The 19,521-nt window shown below is 56.0% G+C and overlaps 1 protein-coding gene across 1 annotated transcript; it reads right to left on the bottom strand.

The window, feature by feature from the left end:
* Window positions 1-6,319: 6,319 nt before the first annotated feature.
* On the bottom strand, window positions 6,320-19,115 carry LOC111145739 (Wnt family member 6). Its single transcript, XM_022500913.1, is given in 5 exon segments — window positions 6,320-6,885; window positions 8,569-8,772; window positions 8,774-8,904; window positions 9,128-9,348; window positions 19,036-19,115. Coding segments are annotated over 5 exon segments (1,098 nt in total). The 3' UTR covers window positions 6,320-6,423.
* Window positions 19,116-19,521: the final 406 nt, after the last annotated feature.

Genomic DNA, 19,521 nt, shown 5'->3' with positions numbered 1-19,521 from the left:
TCAGGAGGGACTTCCCGGGCTTGGCTGGAGTGGCAGGTGTGGGGGGTCCCCTGAAGAGGTTTGACAGCCTCTGGATTTTGCTCTTCTTCCCTGGGTGACCTTAAACAGGTGCCTCACGCTCACTGACCCACCCTTTGCCCCTTTGTGAAAGGAGGTTATAGAAGCCCACCTCATCTAGTCATCTAGTCAGTGAGCCAATGAAGGTAAATGTTTGTTTGGGAGCAGAGCTCCCTGGGGTGACATGCCCTGGGAGAGGGATTAGTGAGCCCTTTAATCCCCAAAGTGTGCTTTGGGGATCATCTTATTTTGTCCCCTTTTATTTCAAAATAAAATAATGAGGGGCATCTGGGTGGCTCAGTGGGTTAAGCCTCTGCCTTCGGCTCAGGTCATGATCTCAGGGTCCTGGGATGGAGCCCCGCATGGGGCTCTCTGCTCAGCGGGGAGTCTGTGTCCCTCCGCCTCTCTGTCTACTTGTGATCTCTCTCTCTCTTTCTGTGTCAAATAAATAAATAAAATCTTTAAAGAAAAAAAAATAATGAGGCTCAGAGAGGGCCATGACTTACTCAAGTTCACACAGCAAATTAGTCCAAGAGCTGGAATTGAGCCCAGTTCCCTTGACCCTGCACATAGTAGCAGTGGCCCCAACACTGAGTGTTGCTGGCCCCGGGCCTTCCTGCAGATGCTCTGGCTCTTGGCTGGTCCTGGTACTTGTACTTGGCTCTCTGGGAGCCACCCCAACCCAGGCTCCTGGCTCAGGCCCACTCCTCTTTGGGATTTTCCTCTTGTCCTCCCACCCCAGCTGAACACTGAGCTCATCTCAGTATGGAGTGAGTATAGGAGACCCAGGCAAGGGCCTGAGAAATCAGAAGGCTGGAGATAGAGGCTCCAGCTTCTGGTTCTGGTTCCAACCTGGACCCTGATAGGGAATCGTACTCCCACTGTGGTCTTATCCTCCTCCTCTGTAAAATGGGCATAAGGCTTCCAGTCTATATACACACCTCCCTCCCAACCTCATTGTCCTCTCCTGGGGTAAGGACAAACTCTGGGCTCTGAGACAAAAGGGGCCCATTCCTGGAATTGCCCATCCCTGGGGAATTGGAGAGGGGTGGGGCCTTCCCTGTCCCCAGACTGTCAGGTGGTAGGGGCAGCCTAAGCAACAGCAGGCTGACGGCATCCTCCCACCCCCCTTTTCCCCCCATCTCTGCCGGCAGCCACCGCAGCTGTCAGGAATTAAGGGCTTGAGGCTGCTGGGGGTGGGGGTGGGGCGATGGGGGGGTGAGCCGTCTGGCTGGACAGCAGGAAAACAGCCGGGGGCAGGAAGCAGTCTGCGTCAGCCAGAGCCTTGTTTGACCCCAGCCGCCCCCTGCCCTCCCCACTCTTCCTTCGCCATGCTGCAGGGACAAGGACAGCTTGGTACTAGAGTTTGGGAAGAGTATGGGGAAGGTAGAGCACGACCAGACTCAGCACAGGAAGGAGGCAGTGAGTCTGGGCTGGGAGAGGGCCCCACAGGGACAAGCCAGGCTGGGAGTTATGTACCCATTGGCTGTTGGGGAAACTGAGGCAAAGAAAGGATTAGGAAGAGGCCCAAGGTGGGACAGGGAATGCATTCATGACCTCCTTACTCCCTGGATAGAGCTCACACCAGCCTTTCCATGCTTGATGCATTGTATGTACCCCCTGGGATAGGCCGTTGTGCGGAATACTGATTCTGGGTCCCATGCAGCAGAATCAGCCTGCCCAGGGGCAAGGCCTAGGTTATCTCAAGTGATTTTCATGAGGACCAAATTTGGGAAATTCTACTGAGCTGCTCGAGAGGCCATTTTTTCCCCCTTTGACCTGCCTCTGCCTAGGGAAGGTCTCTCTGTCCCCCCCCCACCACTGTTCATGAAATATAGAGGTGTAAAACAGAGGGAGAAGACCCTTTCTTTGGAAAACCCCAGGAAGCAAATAATGACTCTCAAGTCTTGTTTGCACTTGGGCATAGTTCTGGCCTGATGTCACAAGGGTCTAAATGTGCCCAAGCCTGGGGCTCTTCTCAGGACAAGGAGAGGCATATGTAGGCACAGGACCTTGGCATATGCAGAGATGAGGTCCAGAAAGAGGGTCTGCAACTGGAGCCCGAATCCCAAATGACCCCCGGCCAGTGGGCAAGCCCCTATCAGCAGCCCCCAGACCCCGCCCTGGCCCTGCCCTGGGCCCTGGCCCTCAGCCCAGCCCCAGCCCCCGCAGCCGCCAGCTGAGACCAAAATTATAGGGGCCACTGGGGGTGGGGGGAGCAGTAGGGATGAAAGGCAGCTTGGAGAATGGTTCCAGCTGTGGCAACTCTGGAGGAAGCTACAGGGAAGGGAGGGCAAGGGGAGGCATCAGGGTGAGAACAGGTGGGCCCCTCATGGCCCCAGCCTGGTCCAGGCCAGGCTCAGTCCTGAGCCTCTGCAAGAGAAGTCTGTCTTGGTGAAGAGGAGAGGGAAGGAGCCCCAGACCCATAAGGGAGCTCCTTTATCTTATCCTTCAGGCCTCAGGGACCAGCACCCCTCAGCAAGGTAAGGGGATTAACTTGCTGCTTTAGTCCCGAACTCCCCTCCGGATGAGATGGTCATCAGAAGCAGGGGGAAATGAGCCCTTGGCCTTATTCCAGCTGCATCCCCACCCAGCTGCCTGCATTCTGGCTGTTCCTGATGTGGTCATGCACACATCTGGGGTGCCTCTGTGCTCTTCCATCTCCCCGGTACCACATGTCCCCCCACCACTCAGCCAGCAGGGAACCTTCATGGCTCAGACTGTGCCTGGGGCTGAGCAGGAGATGAGCAAGGCGTGGTGGTGAGGGGGCATTTCTGAGCTCTGCATCCAGCCTTCTTCCAAGGCAGCAGTGCAAGGGCACAGAGCTGTCTCTGAGCTTAAACATGGCCAAGATAGTGGTCAAAATGGTGCCTTTCAAGCCAAGGCTCTCACCCAGCACAGAAGCCATTTCCCAGACTCCCACTGAGCTTGGTCCCAGAGGATGGACTGAGAGCATACAACTAGCCATTTGAAGGTTGCAGTGTCCTCTTACCAGGTACTTCAAAGCTATCAGGCACCCCCATTTTTGACGGGAAAACTGAGGCTCAGAGAGATTTATAGACTTGATCAAGGTCAAGCTAACAGTAAGCCTTTTGTTCACTGTATCATACTACTTTCTCTGAATTCCTTTTAACCTGATTGGGGTGGTATCAGTTCATGCCACTGCCTCGGTTTCCTTCTGTGGCATCATGGAGTCCAGCAGCACCCACTCTGTACCACTCACTAGGACCTGACGGTAGAGATCGGGAAGCAAGCATCCTAGCCCTACGTCCGGGTCAGCCCCAGAGACCCCCAGACAGTCTGGAACCCTAACAGCTTGACCCAAGCTGTCTGTGGGTGTCCTTGCTTCTTTTCATCCCACCCTCTCCTGCCTACGGCTCTCTGAACTCCCCAAATGTCTTGCAGGTCTTGTCTATAGGGCTCTGTTAATAGGGAAGCTGGACTCTATGCGCCCTCTAGTGGTCTCTGATAGAAGTGCAGGAGATTGTTATTATTTATTTATAATTTACATATTTTGAGTATTGAACCCAGCTCTGGGGAAGGCAGAGCTGTGTATATAAGCTCCTGACGGAGCTTCATTTCTTCTCTATGTGGCCCACGACGCCAATTCTACTCTCCCCCTTGGTAAGTTATACAAACTTTGTTGAGTAGAGAGGTGCTGAGTCAAGATTCTCCATGACACTTCCCAGAAGCCCGGGGCCTTTGACCTAAGGGAGCCAGGAGGAGGCAGGAAGGAAAACTCAGATGCCCTTTCCTTCCCACTGCCACCCGATACCCCCCTCCATACATGCTTCACTCTGGGGTCGGAACGTGATTCTCTGATTCTCGAGGGCTGAACCAGGCTGTGTCAAGAGGTCCATGCAGAGGCATTGTGGGGAGGGAGGACAGATGCACTGGAAGGCGTGGGTTAGGTCTGTTACATCCAGGATGAGTTCCCCCTTCCTTTTGTTTCATTTGAAACACTCTTCTCTCTTCCCTATGCCCCCAATACCTGCGATCTTGGGTGGGGGTTGGGGGGCACCAGTCCCAGTCATGGTAATGCATCTTCCTGGATGGTTATTGGTTTGGGGATGGGCAAGTGACCCAAACTGCCAGATCAGGGTCTTCCTTAGGGCTTTTGCTGGGAAAACCATTCTATTTTAGACCACCAGCTCTAAGAATGTGGGCATAGGGCTGGCGTATAGAGAAAGTCTATCTGCAGCAGGAGGTAATGAGGACAGTATGAAAAGAAGAGCAGAGATAAGGTAGAAACTATGGACGTGGGCATAGTAATGAGGGAAGAAGACAGGGGAGAAAGACCCATGACATCGTTTGGGCCCCTGGGTTCTGTTGTACTTGAATTGTCTTACCTCTGGACTTCCCAGTTAATTAATTCCCTTTTTCATTATTTTTCCAGTAATTGATTCCTTTGACCTAAGCTAGTTTGAGTTGGGTATCTTCATTTGCAATGAGGGTCTTCCCTGAGAACATCAGCTATACCCACTCCCACACTAACTGCCATTTATTAAATATAAGCTTGACATAAATTATTGTGCCCAAGGTTATGCTAAGTGCTTTCCATATCTCAAAAAAAAAAATCCTCCCCATGATTCTATGAGAAGGTGAATGGGTTATGATGGTGTTGGCGCTTTCCCATTGAGTGGTGGAGTCGATTTCCCCTTCCCTTGAATTTTGGCTGGTTCTGCGATGTGGGTCCACCAATGGTGAGTGACAGCAGTGTTGTGTTGCCTTCCAAAGCTGGACCTTAAGGAACTTCTGCCTTCACACGCAGCACCACCTATTCTGAAAGCCAGTCTGGAGAAGAGGTCTGACTCTGCCAAAGCCACCATGCTGTGAGGAGGCCCAAGTTAGCTACACAGAGAGGAGGAGGCCAGGGCGGAGGCCTGGGGCACTAGACACATCTGAGGAAAGCCTCTTAGACTGTCCAGCCCAGCCCAGCCACTGCAGGAGGTGGCGAAGTGAAGGACCACAGCCAATAGTTCTGCCATAAGGAGCAGAACCACCAAGCTGAAATCTGGCAAACTCCTAACCTACAGGATTATGAGAAGTAATTATTTTGGGGTTGTTATGTAGTAATAGATAACTGAGACATGACGGTGTTCCCATTGTACAGCTAAGGAAACTGAGGCTAACGTGCCTATATTGTCACCTTCTAAGCAGCAGCAGTTTCCAACCCAGAGTGCCTCAATCCAGAGCTCATGCTTTGCCTACATACCTTGGTGGGACAGTCATTCTCAACTACAGTATTTGGACCGTGGGAGAATTAGGGGTCCCGAATCCCAGCCACTTGCCTATGCCCTCCCCCATCCACTGGAGGAAGATGGAGGCATGAGATTCAGTTCTGGAGAACCCAGAACCCCAAACCATTTCCTCTCTGTCCCTTCAGCCTCAACATCAGCTTCCTGAGAAAGAATCAGAAGGAAGGAAATGTGGTTGGGTGCCAAGAGAAAGCCTGGGACAACTTTGCTTCATCTCCCTCTGAGTGTAATTAGAAATGCTATTCAGGGCCGCCTTTTGGACGCTAATGCAGGTGAAGTTAGTTTTGATGGTAACAAAGTCTGATGTCACTAATAACATCATTTCATCACATTCTACAGTTTATAAAGTGCTTTAATCCTGTGGGCTTGGGTGGCCCTAAATGTCTACCTTGAATTCCCCAGGGGCCACAGAAACAGAAGGGCAGATGAAAGTGTCGCAGTCCCCCAGAATTAAGATGAGGACTGATCTGAGAGCTAAGTACACTACTGGAGGCTTCTGGTCTGCTTTCCTAGACCTGTTCAATCTGTTCCTTTAAAGAGGGATGGCTTAGGTCTTCCCCAGCTTGCAGATCCAGGCCGAGAAATGTGACAAGAGTGGCTCATCACCAGGTGACCAGGAGAGCCTAATCCAATAGGTGAGAAGACGGGGACCTAAGGATGCTAGTTCTGTCAAAACCAGCTTCCTTTACACACTCCTTTGGAAGCCTGGCCCCATGGCAGCCCCCCAGGGAGCCCAGCTCCCCTCCCAAACTGTGGGCCCAGTCCTATTGGTTTAAATACTTTTATTGATATGAAACTCACCCACCCACCCCATGGCCAACAGTTCTAAGGATTCCTGCATCCAGAGGCCCCGAGACTGGCTCTTTGGTTTCCATATAGGGGCCAAAGAGCGAGAGGGACTGCGTAGCCTCCTCCCGGAAGCCCTCCAGAGTGCTCCCTGGGGGCGGGGGGTGCTGTTCTCCAACGCCCTGGGCCTTCCTGGGCAGCCGTGTATCTCCAGCCCCACCGCCTCTCAGCTTCCGGAGGCATGGGAGATGGCCTGTGGCCAGGAGAAGTTGGGCAGCGCCCCCGCTGGGGTCCAGAGGTCCCGCAGGCGCCGGGTGGCGCGTCAGAGGCAGAGGCTGAGCTCCTTGCGCACGCGGCAGCGATGGCACTGCACGACGCAGCACCAATGGAAGCGGCACAGGCAGTTCTCCTCGAGTTGCACGCTCTCCTGGCGGTGCCCGCGGCCGCAGCACAGCAGGTCGCAGCCGCTGAGGTCCGGAGCAGTGCTGTTGCAGGCGCGGCCACGCGTGCCGGGCGAGCCGGTGCGCCGGTTGGGAGCGCAGAAGTCGGGCGAGTCGGCTGCGTAGAGGAGGTCGGCGCGGCCCGGCGGCTTGAGAGTGCGGACCGCGGGCAGCAGAGCCTTGCCGTCGTTGGTTCCCATAACACGCGAGGCGCCGTGGAAGCGCTCGAGCAGCCGCGCGCCCACCTCGCGGAACGGGGGCAGCTTCTGCCAGCAGGTCCGCAGCGCGCACGAGCCCGACAGCCCGTGGCACTTGCACTCGGTGCGCGTATGGCTCCGCACAGCCTGCGGGGAGCAAAGGAGCGGGTGGTTGGGGACAGATCAGGGGTGCGTGGTTTGGAAAGGCCCAGAGGACCGACCTAGAATAAGGTGGGGAGGGTGGGAAGGGGTGGGGTGGACAGAAGAGAGAAAAGAGCAGACCAAAGATAAAAAGAAGAGTGCACGGTGGAGAGGAGGAAATCCAGGGAGCAAAAGCTCTGAAAGAAGGAAAAATGATCAAGGTGGAAGAGTAAGAGAAGTGGGGGGAGTGGGGGCGCTGTACCAAGTAGCACAAAGACCGCAGGATCCAAAGTCAGGGAATGGGAGAGCAAGCAGAATGGACGGCAGGGGTGAGATTCTCCCTGGAGGGAGGCGGGGAAGGGTTGCAGCTGTCGCACTCTCTTCCTCCTACCACCCTACCAACCCGCCCCCCTCTCCTCGCTGCCCCTCACGGCCCCAGGCAGGGCTGAGCAAAGTCGCAGAGCCGGCCTCCTGGGCGTCTGTCTCTGCCACCCCTCCCCACCCGTCTCTGACAGGTATGTGGGCCTGTCCGGACATTCCTCTCTGGGCCCCCTCTTAGCCCCTGCCTGATGCCTCAGGCCTGAACCCTGGAGGACACAGGGGCATCCCCAGAGTACCCTAGAACTGAGGCCTAGGGTGCTGGAGGGCCACTGTGAATGCATTACTGAGAACTGGAACCCAGAACTCCTGCCCCTTATTTGCTATTTTGTGTCTGAAGCTGAGGTCTAAGATCACAACCCCTCTAGAAATTTATGGTGTCAGATGACCCAGGAAGATCATCTCTGGAAGCTCAGAGTCCAGAAGCCAACCTGATCTACAGACTTGTGTGCCCCGCCCCCTTACCATGCCCCACCCCCACCCCCAGGCCTCTGTCCTTCCTCATTCGCGGGGCTGGAAACTTCTGACCTAGACAGCTTCTTGTCCCTAAAAAGGAGCTCGTGGGGCCCTCCTCCTTGCAGAGGGAAAGGGAGAGGCTGCCAGGATCCCCAGCAGGACCCACTCCGGGGTTGGTGGGTAGCCAGTTGGCAAGTACCCAGATTCGGTCACAGCTTTCCTGGCCTCTGCCTGACTCCCTCCTACCTTCACCAATTTCTACTCTTAGCCTTTTCACAGCTTTCCAAGCCCATCCCTCTTGGGCCTGTTCTAGCCCCTCCCGGCCTCACCAGACTCCTCCACCTCCAGACCCCATACCTTTGCCCCAACTTCTATCTTTTCTTTCATCCCCAGCTTTTGTCACCCTCCTCTGCCCCTACTGGGGCAGCTAGGTCTCTACCTAGCCCAAGCTTTGTCCCATCTGTCCGGTCTCAGAGGTTTGTCTGCCCTACCTGAGGTCCCTAAAAGCCCAGAGTCTTCTTCCCTGGGAGTCCCCTCCCAACCCTGCCCATTAGACCACCAGCGCCAGGCCCTCCCAGCCTCCCAAGGGACTCCTTCTTCCAGGCTGGCCCCCTTATCTCCCACGCACCCCTCCACACCCCCAGCCCATCTCCCCAAGTGGTCCCTCTCTACCACGTGGCTTCCACACCCCTAACACCCTCCCACACCTACACGGCCTCGCGCACACCCCCACTTCCACATACGACCACCAACACGCTCCCACAGGCTCTACCCTCACCCACGTCTGCTCACACCCACCCATACTCGCACATTCACACCCACACAGGCTCTTAATCCAGCCCTGCCCCCACTCACCAGCCGGCCCGCCTCGTTGTTGTGAAGTTGCACTAAGGCACGGATGTCTCCGCGTCCCCGCTTGTGCCGCGCATCCATGAAGAGCCTCGACTTCTCGTCCCCGAAGTCCACGTCGTCGCCGCAGCCTCCCCACTCCCAGGCGGCGCTGCCGTCGGGGGAGCCGGCGGGGCCCGGGGGCCCCGGGGTGCCCGGCAGACCGGGGGGGGCGGGGCGGGGCCCGCCCGCGGGGTGCCTGGCAGCCGCACTGCAGCAGCTCACCCATGGAGCAGGCCTGCGTGACCGCGTGGCTGGCGCCCGCAGCCGTGATCGCGAACACGAAAGCCGTCTCCCGAATGTCTGCGGGCGCAGGGAGGGGCAGTCAGCGGGCAAGGCCGAGGCCGGGTTGGGGGGGTGCGGGGTGCGGGGAGGGGCAAGGCTGCGTGGCTGGGAGACAGGGTCGGGACAGGGTGCGCACAGACTCGTGGGACGGGTGGGGCTCAGGCAGGCTCTTCCAACTTCCCTCCCCACTGATCCCCCAGAGAAGCAAAAGCCGCTCCCTGGGTGCTCTGCCCCCACTGACCCTGCTGCAGGATGCGCCCAAAGGCCTTGCTGTGGCTGGAGCAGTTCCAGCGGCGGAAACGGAACTGGAACTGGCACTCTCTCACCCCAAGCCGGGCGCCCCGGGCTAGCTCCGCCACCACTTCTGGCTCGGCCTGGCACAGCTCGGCTTGCCGTCCTGCCAGCCGCCGTGCTTTCCTGCAGATGCTGGTGGGGTCCATGACCAGGGGGCTGCCCACCGCCCTGGAAAGCAAAGAATGGAAGGTATGACTCAGAGGGCTTGGGGCGATGGGGAGGGAGACCAGCCCGGCTCAGCCCAGGGCTAAGGGCTGGCATGCGGCTCTTGTCTCCCCCACCCGAACGGGGTTTGAGATTGTCCTGTCTGGTTCTCCTACCGTTCCATGTCCCCTCTTAAGTAGATTTTATTTCATTTTTTTTAAAGATTTTATTTATTTATTTGACAGAGAGAGATAGCTAGAGAGGGAACACAAGCAGGGGGAGTGGGCAAGGGAGAAGCAGGCTTCCCGCTGGGCAGAGAGCGGAGGCGGGGCTTGATCTCACGACCCTGGGGTCGTGACCTGAGCTGAAAGCAGACGCTTAACGATTGAGGGGCCCCTCTTAACTAGATTTTAGACTAAAATTGCTATAAGGCAAGGATTCAGTCTTATCCTTCTGTGCATATCTTCATTAATAAATCCTTATAGGAATTTGACTCAAGGTCAAGCACGCGGCACCAGGTGAGCCAAAAAGCAGGCAAGGAAGAAATGAACAGGAGGAAGATCAAGAAAACTGTCAGAGTAAAAAACAGTCATAAATCATAAAAAGATGCAGAGAAAAGTAGGCAGTATCAAAGAAGGATCCGGTCTTAGTGGACAACAAGCTGGTTTTGGCTGCTGAACACCCTGACGCAGGAAAGACAGGGCCAATCCCAGGGATATGGAAGGCCATAGGATTTTAGAATGGTTAGGAAGGGGAGCTCTGCAGGCAGCCACAACCCCCTGGCCAGGTCAGCTTGTCCTGTAAAATGGGAAGGTTGGGCTTTTATCTCTACAGTGGGCCCCTGGCACCATGATAGCCTGCTTCCCTGAACTGGAGAGCAGGAGGAAGTAGCTGGGGACCGGGACTCTGAAGCATGACTGTGAAGTAAGTGACACCGACCCTTCCGCTCCAGGGTCTGCGACCTCTTCAGAGCAGCAGGGCAGCAAGCCAAGCCCTGATGTCTCTGGCAGTGACTGGTTTGGAGAGAGGGAACCCAGTGGAACTGCTTTAATCTGATTGCTCAGACTTGACCGTGGTGCTCGCTATAGGAATGAGTGGGGGGAGCATTTGGACCTGAGCGTCATTCAAGATCCCCCAAAACCCTTCAGCAGAGGGCAGATAAAGACTCCCCACTGGGGAAAAGTGGCACCAGGAGATAGAAAACATAGAGGAAAGTGGGAGCTAGGTGCCAAAGGTCAAGGTGGCCTACTTTTCAGTTCAGCTTTTGTGCCCCCCCCCCCCCCCCATTTGCTCCGAAAGTACAGGCTGCCCAGGCGTGTTCAGGCCCCAGGACAAGGAGATGTAATGGGCTTGAACAGCAGAGAGTGGAATTTAGGTCTTAAGATAGAACTTCTTAACTCTGGGGAGTGAGATGCTTGAAGAGGGAGTTCCAGGAAAATGTATAAGCTCTGTCCTCTAAGGTCTCCTACTCTCCCCCGACACCAGACCCCACCCTGTCAGATCATTGTCAGTCTCCCTATCCAAGTAATCCTGAAGCCGTGATTCTTCTCTCAGTGAAGAGACTTACAGTCCAGACCTTCCTTCCTCCACGCTTAAGAGCTGCTCGTCACTGTGTTCCCACGTTCCCACCACAGCTTGGAAGGGTTCAGCTCCAACCCCTTCCCAACCCTAGAGAAGTGGTGGATGGAGTGATAGGGAGTGGGCCATGGGTGGGGTACGGCAGCCCAAGCTGGTTTTCAGGGGCCCAATGACCTTCAAGTGTAGATCAGTCCTTATCTCTCTATCTATCCACAGATTATCTATTCCCCCCCCCCAACAATCCACTTATCCACCTCATTACAACAAGGTATTTGAGGCAGCTTCCAGCATGGCTGTATAGGGTCATAAAATAAGACAATGAGCACCTTGGGAGTTAGAAGTGACATTTTCTTTTGCTTCCCATAGCAGATTTTTAGGTGCTTACTTGGCATTTCCCCCAGTTTTTATTATGAAAGTTTGCACGTTGTGAATGATCACTATAATAACACAATGAAACGCTTTAATACATGCTTTTGAATGAATGAATGAGCCGTCTAGGGACAATGTCCTCAACTGGAGGCCAGGCCCCTGTCCACATGTGATTCCAGGACTCCTGATTAGCTTCCTCTCTCCCCAGCCCCTCCCCCCACACTGGTTGCAAAGGCAGGGAATCAGCCTCCCTGGGGCTGTCCAGGTCCTTGCCTGCCACCTGGGAGTCTGGGGCTCTGCAAACTCATCTTCCCCCCCCCCCCTTCCCCCCCCCCCCATGCCACTAAGCTCCCCAGCCTCCCCATCCCAACCCTGCCCTCTGCTAACTCCCTACTTTGCCAAGGTTGACTGGCCTTATCCTCTCAAGGTTACTCTGACCCCATCCCTCTCCTCTCACTCCTCCTACCCTGGGGAAGCAAGAGAGGGTGGGGGTATGCCAGGAGAAAAGCAAAAAGCTCCAGACCTTGTCTGCTTGCCAGGGGCTAGAGATAGGAGAGGATCCCGAGGAGCAGGAAGGGTAGGGCCCTCCAGGAGGTGGGGCCAGCCCTTTTCAGGGCTGAGGGGCTGCCCCAGAGTTAGTTGCTGGTCTGGGTCTGGCTCCCCAGGCTGGCTGGCTGCCTGGGAAAGAGGCTTGTTTACGAGCTGGTCAGGAGGAGGGATGGGCAATAGTAGCAGCTAGAATCCCAAGGGACCAGCTTCCTCCCTGCCCTGCTGTCCTCTCTCCCATCCCCAAGTCACAGGAAAGAAAAGTCCAGAAGAGTGGGGGGGGGGGCATCTCCTCATCTCCCCTCTTCCTTTATCCTTCTTTCTTCCCTTCTGCTTCCTTAGGGAATCAACTCTGCTTTTTTGGTCTTTGAGTCGGCATTGGCCCCGGGTCAGCCCAGGGAAGATGGGCCCATATGGGAGCGTCTGCATGTTTGGGGGGGCTGGAGCCCAGTGGTGGTAGGAAACAGAGAATGTGTAGTATGTAGGATCTGAGATCTTAATCAAATAGCCATTCCTGGGCATAGAAAAAATGAGGCTAATCCCAAGAGAAATCAGTATGCAGACAAGAAGGGACAAGCCTAGGGTTGGCCATTCTAACTGGCTTGGCCAAGATATCCCTCCCAGGGACCTTGATTGGTAGAGTCAATAGCCAAGTGAGGTGGCTTTAGGGGACCAGCCAGTTCCTACTGGCAACATCTGTAGATCTAAGCCCTGGAGGCCCCAGATTCTGGCCTAAACTGCCTTCTCATGCCTAGTTTCAGAGGGCCAAAGGGAATGTCGGAAACCACCTAGCCCTGTTCTAACCACCTCATCCCTCATTATACAAACAGACATCCAAGGAGGGAGGTGAGACTCAGGCCACTCAATGGACAGATCCTTACTGCAAGGAATTCAGGTGAATATTTTAAAAAAATTTTTTTTAAATATTTGTTTGCAAGAAAGAGAGAGAGAAAAAGGATGAGCAGGGGGAGGAGCATGCTGAACGAGGAGCCCAGCATGCCCGGGCTCCATCCTAGGACCCCAGGATCATGACCTGAGCTGAAGGCAAGTGCTTAACCGACTGAGCCGCCCAGGTGCCCCTAGGTGAATATTTTTGAAACCAAAGGGGCTGGAGGGTGATGACCACATGAGATTATCAGAAGACCTCAGGGGCCCTCACCTGCCCTTCTCCCCGCTGCCCTTCCTCACTCTTAGCAGGGTTGGCTAACTCTGCATTCATCCCAGATTACACCTCTAACTTTCTGGACTCAGAGCCACACCCTCCCAACCCAGAAGTCATTGAAATCATGTCTCCAAGCTCACCTCAGATCTTATTGCTGCAAGGAGCCACCCCTGAGCCCCAGCCCTCACTGACCTCCCCCTCCTGTACCGCATCACCCCAGTGTCGCTCATTTGACTATTTTGTCTTGTTTTCTGGTCATATAATGTCATCAATAGCACACCTTCAGAGTTTGGGAAGTCTGCGATTGGGGTTTGGATCTGGGCTCTGTCATTTGCTTGTTCTAGGATGTTAGCAAGTCCCTCACACATGAAGCTGGAACTTAATATTTGTTGAATGAATGAGTCCTAACCTTCTGAACCTCAGTTTCCACAACTATGAAATGGAAATAAATGACACCTGCCTGTTTCTCTGGTACACAGGAAAGGGGTCTGTCCCAACCGTGAGCTCCAGCAAGAGGGTGTCGCCTTCCCGGCCACACCTGGGTTCATCTCTTGAGCCTGCCCAGTGCAGGACAAGGAGTAGAAGCCCAGGCAGCTTTTGTGGGCTCCTGAGAACACCCTTTTCACCAACTCTCTGCCCTTACTCCTCAGCTAGGATCCCTGCGTTATGTCCTCTTTTGCCGGCTGTGCCCCTGGACCAGAAGCGCCCACCAGGACCCCTCCCTTTCCCCCAGAGAGCACTCCTGGGTGGGTTATTGAGGCTGAGGAGATCACAGACCCTTTTTATGCCCAGCCTCCTCTGAAGGGCCTCATGCCCCCCCCACCATTTCCTCACACTCATCCCCAGGGTCCCTAGTCTGACCCCCACCTCCTAGAAGCCAGCAGAGGGAGCCCTGAGCCCCAGGGCTATGGGTGGGGGCTGCACGGGGGTGGGGGAGGTGGGTGGTGGAGAAGGGGCAGAAAAATGTTGCCTGACGGCTGCTGGAGGCGGCTGGGCCCGGGCCTGTGCCCGCCCGCCCGTCCTGTCCTGCTCTGTCTAACTCGGTAATTACTGCTCCCTCTCCCCCAGCCCCTACCCCCACCCCCACATCAAAGCCAGTGATGCCCCAGCTCCTTTTTAACCCCTACCTCCCCACCGCCCATTCCACCAGACACCCCATGCACCCCTCTCCCACAATCTGGTTCCCACTGCCCCATCCTGGACACTGCCCTTCCCGGCTCCTCACACCACTCCACTTCTTGTAGCTCTTGGAGAGGCAGGGGCTCTCCCTTCCCTGAAGGCCTTCACCCACCAAGAGGGCTTCCTGTGGGTCAGGGCCGTGGGAGGAGAAGGAATGGACACACTGACCCTCCAGTGGGTTCTCTGAGGAGAATCTGTCATGTCCCTCTGCTCTCCCATGCTGAGGTGGGGAATAACCATGGGAAGAATGGCCCTATACCCTTCTCCTGACCCCCACCCCTCACTGAATTAATGCAGGGAAGAGGTACTGAGCAGGAGGCCGACTCTCAGCCCTGGTCCTCACTGCCTGCTTCTGGGTGGCCCGAGGCAAGTCCCCTCCTGTCCCTGGACTTTGAGGGACTTCTAAACATAAGTGAGAAGATTGGCTTAGACGATCTCCAGGTCCTTCCTCGATCTAATTTCTGGCTTAAATCAGGGGCTTGGAACCAGAGGAAACCGCTTTTGAGGCCAGGTGGAAAACAGAAGATCCCTCCCAGCGACCTTTCCTCCCTTAGCTCCGCCTCAGGCACATCAGGGGAAGCACCCAAGGTCTCACCCTACCCTGCCCCGGGCAGGAAGGACACAGGCTAGAGGGCGCTCTGCCCAGTCCCCAGGCACAGGATATTGTGTTCCCTGGTGCCCCCGCCCCTCTGCTGGCTGGGAGCCCTGCTGCCAGACTGACCAGGGTCTTGTTGCCCACACCCCCCGCCCTCGCTTCATCCCGTCCACAGCTGCATTTCTCTATCAAAGTACACATTCTGGAATCCCCCTTACTGGGCCCTGGTGATCAAACCTCCCACTGACCTCTCCCTCCACCAACTCCTGGCTTCTGATGAGAATGGGGCAGGAGGGGGCTGTCCCCCCCCCCCCAGGAAATGCCCCAGTGCCAGCCCTCTGGTGGGCTCTGGGCCGATTCAAGCCAGCCTCCTTTTGCCCCTGCCCTTTTCTGCTCACAGCCCCATTGTCTCCCTCCAGGGGAAGCTGCCAAAGCGGGAGGCTGGAGGGGGGGTACTGGATGGCCACCCCACCCCCATTCTCCACCCCACCCTGAGCTCAATGGGGGCCAGCTACCGGACTGCCCACAAAGGGTCAGTTAAAGATGCAATGGAAGATGGTGGCCAAGCCCAGCCTGGAGCTGGTGGGGGGAGCTCTCAGCTGGAAAACCTGGGTATCAGGAAGAAGCCTAGGTCCTTTCCCTGACTCCCTGTGGGGCCAGAGATGAGACTGTCCTAGGCCTCTGGCTCCTATTTCCTTTCCCTAAGGGGTGGGAGGGGGGAGAAAGGCAAGATGAGATGGCAGAAGGGAGTGAGACTGGGTGCTGTTTTGCATGTGGAACAAGGGGGAGGGTTGGTTTCTTTCATAGAAAATATAAAACAGAAAGAGGAAGGGAGAAGAAGGGAGACTGATATGGCTATTCTGTGAGGGAGCTATTTTCCACAACCACTGATTGAAGGCATAAATAAAGATTGGTCAGACATTGAGAAGAACTTCCTGGGGGAGGGTGGGAGGGGTTCAGAGCAGGCTGGAAGGGCGCCCCCGGAAGCCAGGCTTTCCTTCTCTGCCTCACTCTCAGAATGGGATCCGTCAGGGCCAGAGCACAGGCTGGATGGCCTGGAGGCAGTGGGCTGGACAAGATGACCTCAAGAGAGCCTGGCCAATGTCTTGGAATCTGGGATTTTGCGATTTACAAAGATATGGTTACAGATGGGAAAGACACAGACCGAGAGGCCGGAGGCAGAGTTTAAAAGCATGCATTGCATGGAGGGGGAAGGAGGAGGGGGAAACAAGGTGGAAGGGAAACTTTTCTGGAATCCAGAGCCGGGTACCTGAGCCTATTCCAGGACCTGGATCACTCCCCTACAGGACCCTCCTTTCCTAACTGGGCAGTCCAGTCACTCAGAGTTCCTGGGGTCCTCTCTGTCCCCAGCCTGGTTGCTACCAGAATGTCAGAGTGCACTACAATGGCTGCCACCTTTCTGTCTGCTAGAGCTCTGGTCTGGCTAGCATTCTCTAAGAAGCAAGGACAAAAGGGCCAGCAGTTAGGTCCTAGACATCAGGGAACAGCCTGGAAGCCCCGGGCCTGATAAAATTCCTAGCCAAAGTAAAGCTGGCATGGGGGGCAGTGCTGGGGGGGGCGGGAGGGGGGGGCAAGGAGTGGCAGGAGGCTTAGGCCACCGGGGATGCTGGGTCCACCCCTCCAGCCCAAACCAGATCTTGGAGAGCGATGGTGGGGTGGGGACAAGAGAGTAAGCAAGTAGAGTCAAAGATCCTGAGAAAGGAATCTGGGATCAGACCAAAGGAATGAAGTGTCAGAAACAGACAGAAGAGAGTGAGGGGGCCTGTGCAGGTGGGAGAGGCAGGTTCTCTCTGAGAAGCAGCTGAGAGTGGCAGTTGCTGGACACCTTATCACCCCAGCCCCTCACTCTTCACCCAGCTCGCCCTGCAGCTGCAGCCATGAAGGCTCCTGTGTTCTCCTACACCTGCCCTCCTCACCTCCTCCCCCACTCCAGGCTTCCTAGCTCCAGGGTCAGTCTCCAAGGGACCAGGCCTCTCTTCCTCTGGCTTGTCACCCATGCAGCAGCCCCTCCTGAACAAAGGAACCCCCACAGACACAAGTCTCAGGGAATCAACCAATTCAGCAACACTCTGCAAAACTTCCCCAGCCCCTTTAGCCTCCAGGGCCCAAAGACAAAGAAGCAGGGAAGAAGGACCACAGAGGGGATGGTTGTCAGTAAAATGAAGTAACTAGCATAGTTACCCAGTGTGTGGCGCGCAGTGGGAGCACACAGAAGGCAAAAGAGGAAAGACAAAGAGACAGTGTTACGGAGGATGTGGTATTTTACCTGGAAGAATAAGAATGATCTGGAGAAGTGGAAAAGGAGTAGAAGGAGGACAACCACCATCAGGGAGAGACCGGTCTCCAGGCCTTGAGAAACGGCAAAATGAGAAAGTATGAGTCTGTAACACTAGACAGAGATCCCTTTACAAAGTTTTGGTTGGGACTCTGGATTTTAAATTTATTGTTTTTAAAGTTTTATTTATTTATTTGACAGAGAGAGAGAGTGACAGAGACAGCGAGAAGGAACACAAGCAGGGGGAGTGGGAGAGGGAGCAGCAGGCCTCCCCGCGGAGCAGGGAGCCCTAGGAGGGGCTCCATCCCAGGTCCTTGGGATCTAGATCTGAGCGGAAGGCAGATGCTTAACGACTGAGCCACCCAAGAGCCCCTGGATTTTTAAATTTAAATTAATCCTCCTTTTCACCCCTACAGACTCTGGCCAAGAAAACCCGCAGCGTGAAGGAGGGGACTTAATATTTACAGAACACCTCCCAACGTCAGATCATTTTGTAGGTCCCCGCACCAAATCCTCCTATCCCGCCCCATTAGGGGACTGTTTCTCACTTTTATAGTTGAGACGCTGAGGTGTAGGGATAACTGACTTATCCAAGGTCACGGATTTAACAAATGGCCGAGATTAGATCTCAGAGCTATTTCAAGACCCATACTATCATTATGCTAAATTATGCTAAGCCAGGATCTAAAGCCGCAAGTCCCCTAGCCCGGACCTGGGTCATCCTCGATTTGCTCCTTCCCTGACACCCCCGAGGGACATCTCTCCCGCATCGCGAAACAGGGATCGCAGCCAGCAGCTCCCTGTGTGGGCATCCAGCTCCCCATCTCCCTGGAAGAGAGGGATCTGCCTGCCCCACCCCTCCTTCGAAATCGGGGGATGGGGGAGGAGTGGAGGATAGAGAATCCAGCCAATGATATGGCGCTATGCAAATAGACCAGACCCTGCTTTCTTAGGATTGGCTGATGCACCAGTGATATTGTCCAAGTCCCCCCTCTTTAAACACCCAGCTATTCCGGGCGGGTCTTTGCAGCCCTGGAAAAACCGGGAAGGAAAAAAAAAAAAGTCTACGGACTCCAGATCTCTGAGAGGTCCCGACCCGGCACCCACTTTCCTAGTCGCTCTCCATCCCCAAGACTCAAAGTTCCTTAGCTCCGTAGGTGTCTGCTCTAGGTAGGGCCAGGTCTGGAGGCTACGTCCCCATTCCCTAGTTGGCCAGGCCTCCCTCACTTCCACGAGGACCCTTCACGATTCCGGTACCTCCGAGGCTGTATTTTCTCATTCCTGACCCCCACATCTGGAAGGACCGGGAGCCCGGATCCCTTTCCTGTCTTTCTTCCTCTTCTTTGCTCCGGAAGGAGGATGTAGAGAAAGCCGGGGGTCCTGACTCAGTTTCCCTTTACGTTTTTTCCCGCCACTACTGTCCACTTTGAAGTAGCACTCAGAAGCTGGTGGGTTGTTGAGCAAAGTAAGGCGGGGAAGAGACAGCTGTTTGACCCTCCTTGCCTCGTGGCTTCCCACCTTGTTCCTCTCTTTCCCACAAATCCAGCCCTCCTCCCCTAAATCCAGGGCCTTCCTTACACATTCTTTTCTTCGGATCTCTGACTACAGATCTTTCCCCTGTCTGCCCGGTAGCTCTTTCCTACCCCACGTGCCAGTTCCTTGAGGACCTGGATTGAGCGCATAACCGGAGGGGGAAAGGGAAGGATGGGGAAGGGTGTGTGGCAAAGGTAGGAGGAAATAACAACAGAATGTGCGGAGGGGAGGTTGAGGAACGTCTGAGTGGCAGTTTAGAAATGACCCAGGCAGGGGCCGGCAGGAAAGCGGCACGCACCTCCGCTGCCGGGGGCTGGGCTCCGCTAGCAGGTAGAGCCGGAGGCAGCTGGAGCGCGCTTCCGAGCACCCCCCCCCAACCCCAGTCAGTCCCGAAGCCCCCACCCTTGAGCTTCGGGAGCCACGCGGGGACAGACAGCCCGACGCAGCACTCACCACCACAGTCCGCCGACGTGCGCGGGACACAGAAGCAGCAGCAGCAGCAGCCCGAGGAGGGAGGGCGCGGGCGGCAGCATCTTGAGCACTCTGCAGCCGGCCGGTGCGGTAGGGGGCGAGGCTGCGGGGCCAGCCGGTGCGCGCGGGGGCGCGGGCTTCAGGGCGAGCGCGGCGGTGGCGGCTGCGGCGGCCGGGAGGCGATGGCTCCGGCGGCGGCGGGGGGGGCCCATCGCGGGCGAGGAGGGCGCGGCGGAGGCGGAGAGCGGACGGGGCAGCCAGCGCCTGTGTCTCCCGCCGAGCTCGCTCGGGAGAAGAAATCAGAGCCGGGGGCGGGGGTGGGAGGGGAGCGGGGCCCGGGCGGGGGCGGGGGACAGGGGGGCCGTGGGGTGGCAGTTGCGACAGTCAGGCGGCGGGACTCTCGGGAGAGAGCCGTGCGCCCCGGGGCTGCAGGCGCGGAGCTCTGCCGAGGGAGGGTGCGAGGTCCCG

This window comes from Enhydra lutris, unplaced genomic scaffold, assembly GCF_002288905.1.
Source record: "Enhydra lutris kenyoni isolate GAN:26980312 unplaced genomic scaffold, ASM228890v2 scaffoldscaffold1, whole genome shotgun sequence".
NCBI classification, from domain to species: domain Eukaryota; kingdom Metazoa; phylum Chordata; class Mammalia; order Carnivora; family Mustelidae; genus Enhydra; species Enhydra lutris.
The sequence above is the reverse complement of the archived record's forward strand: the minus strand, read 5'-3'. Positions and strand labels throughout refer to the sequence as shown.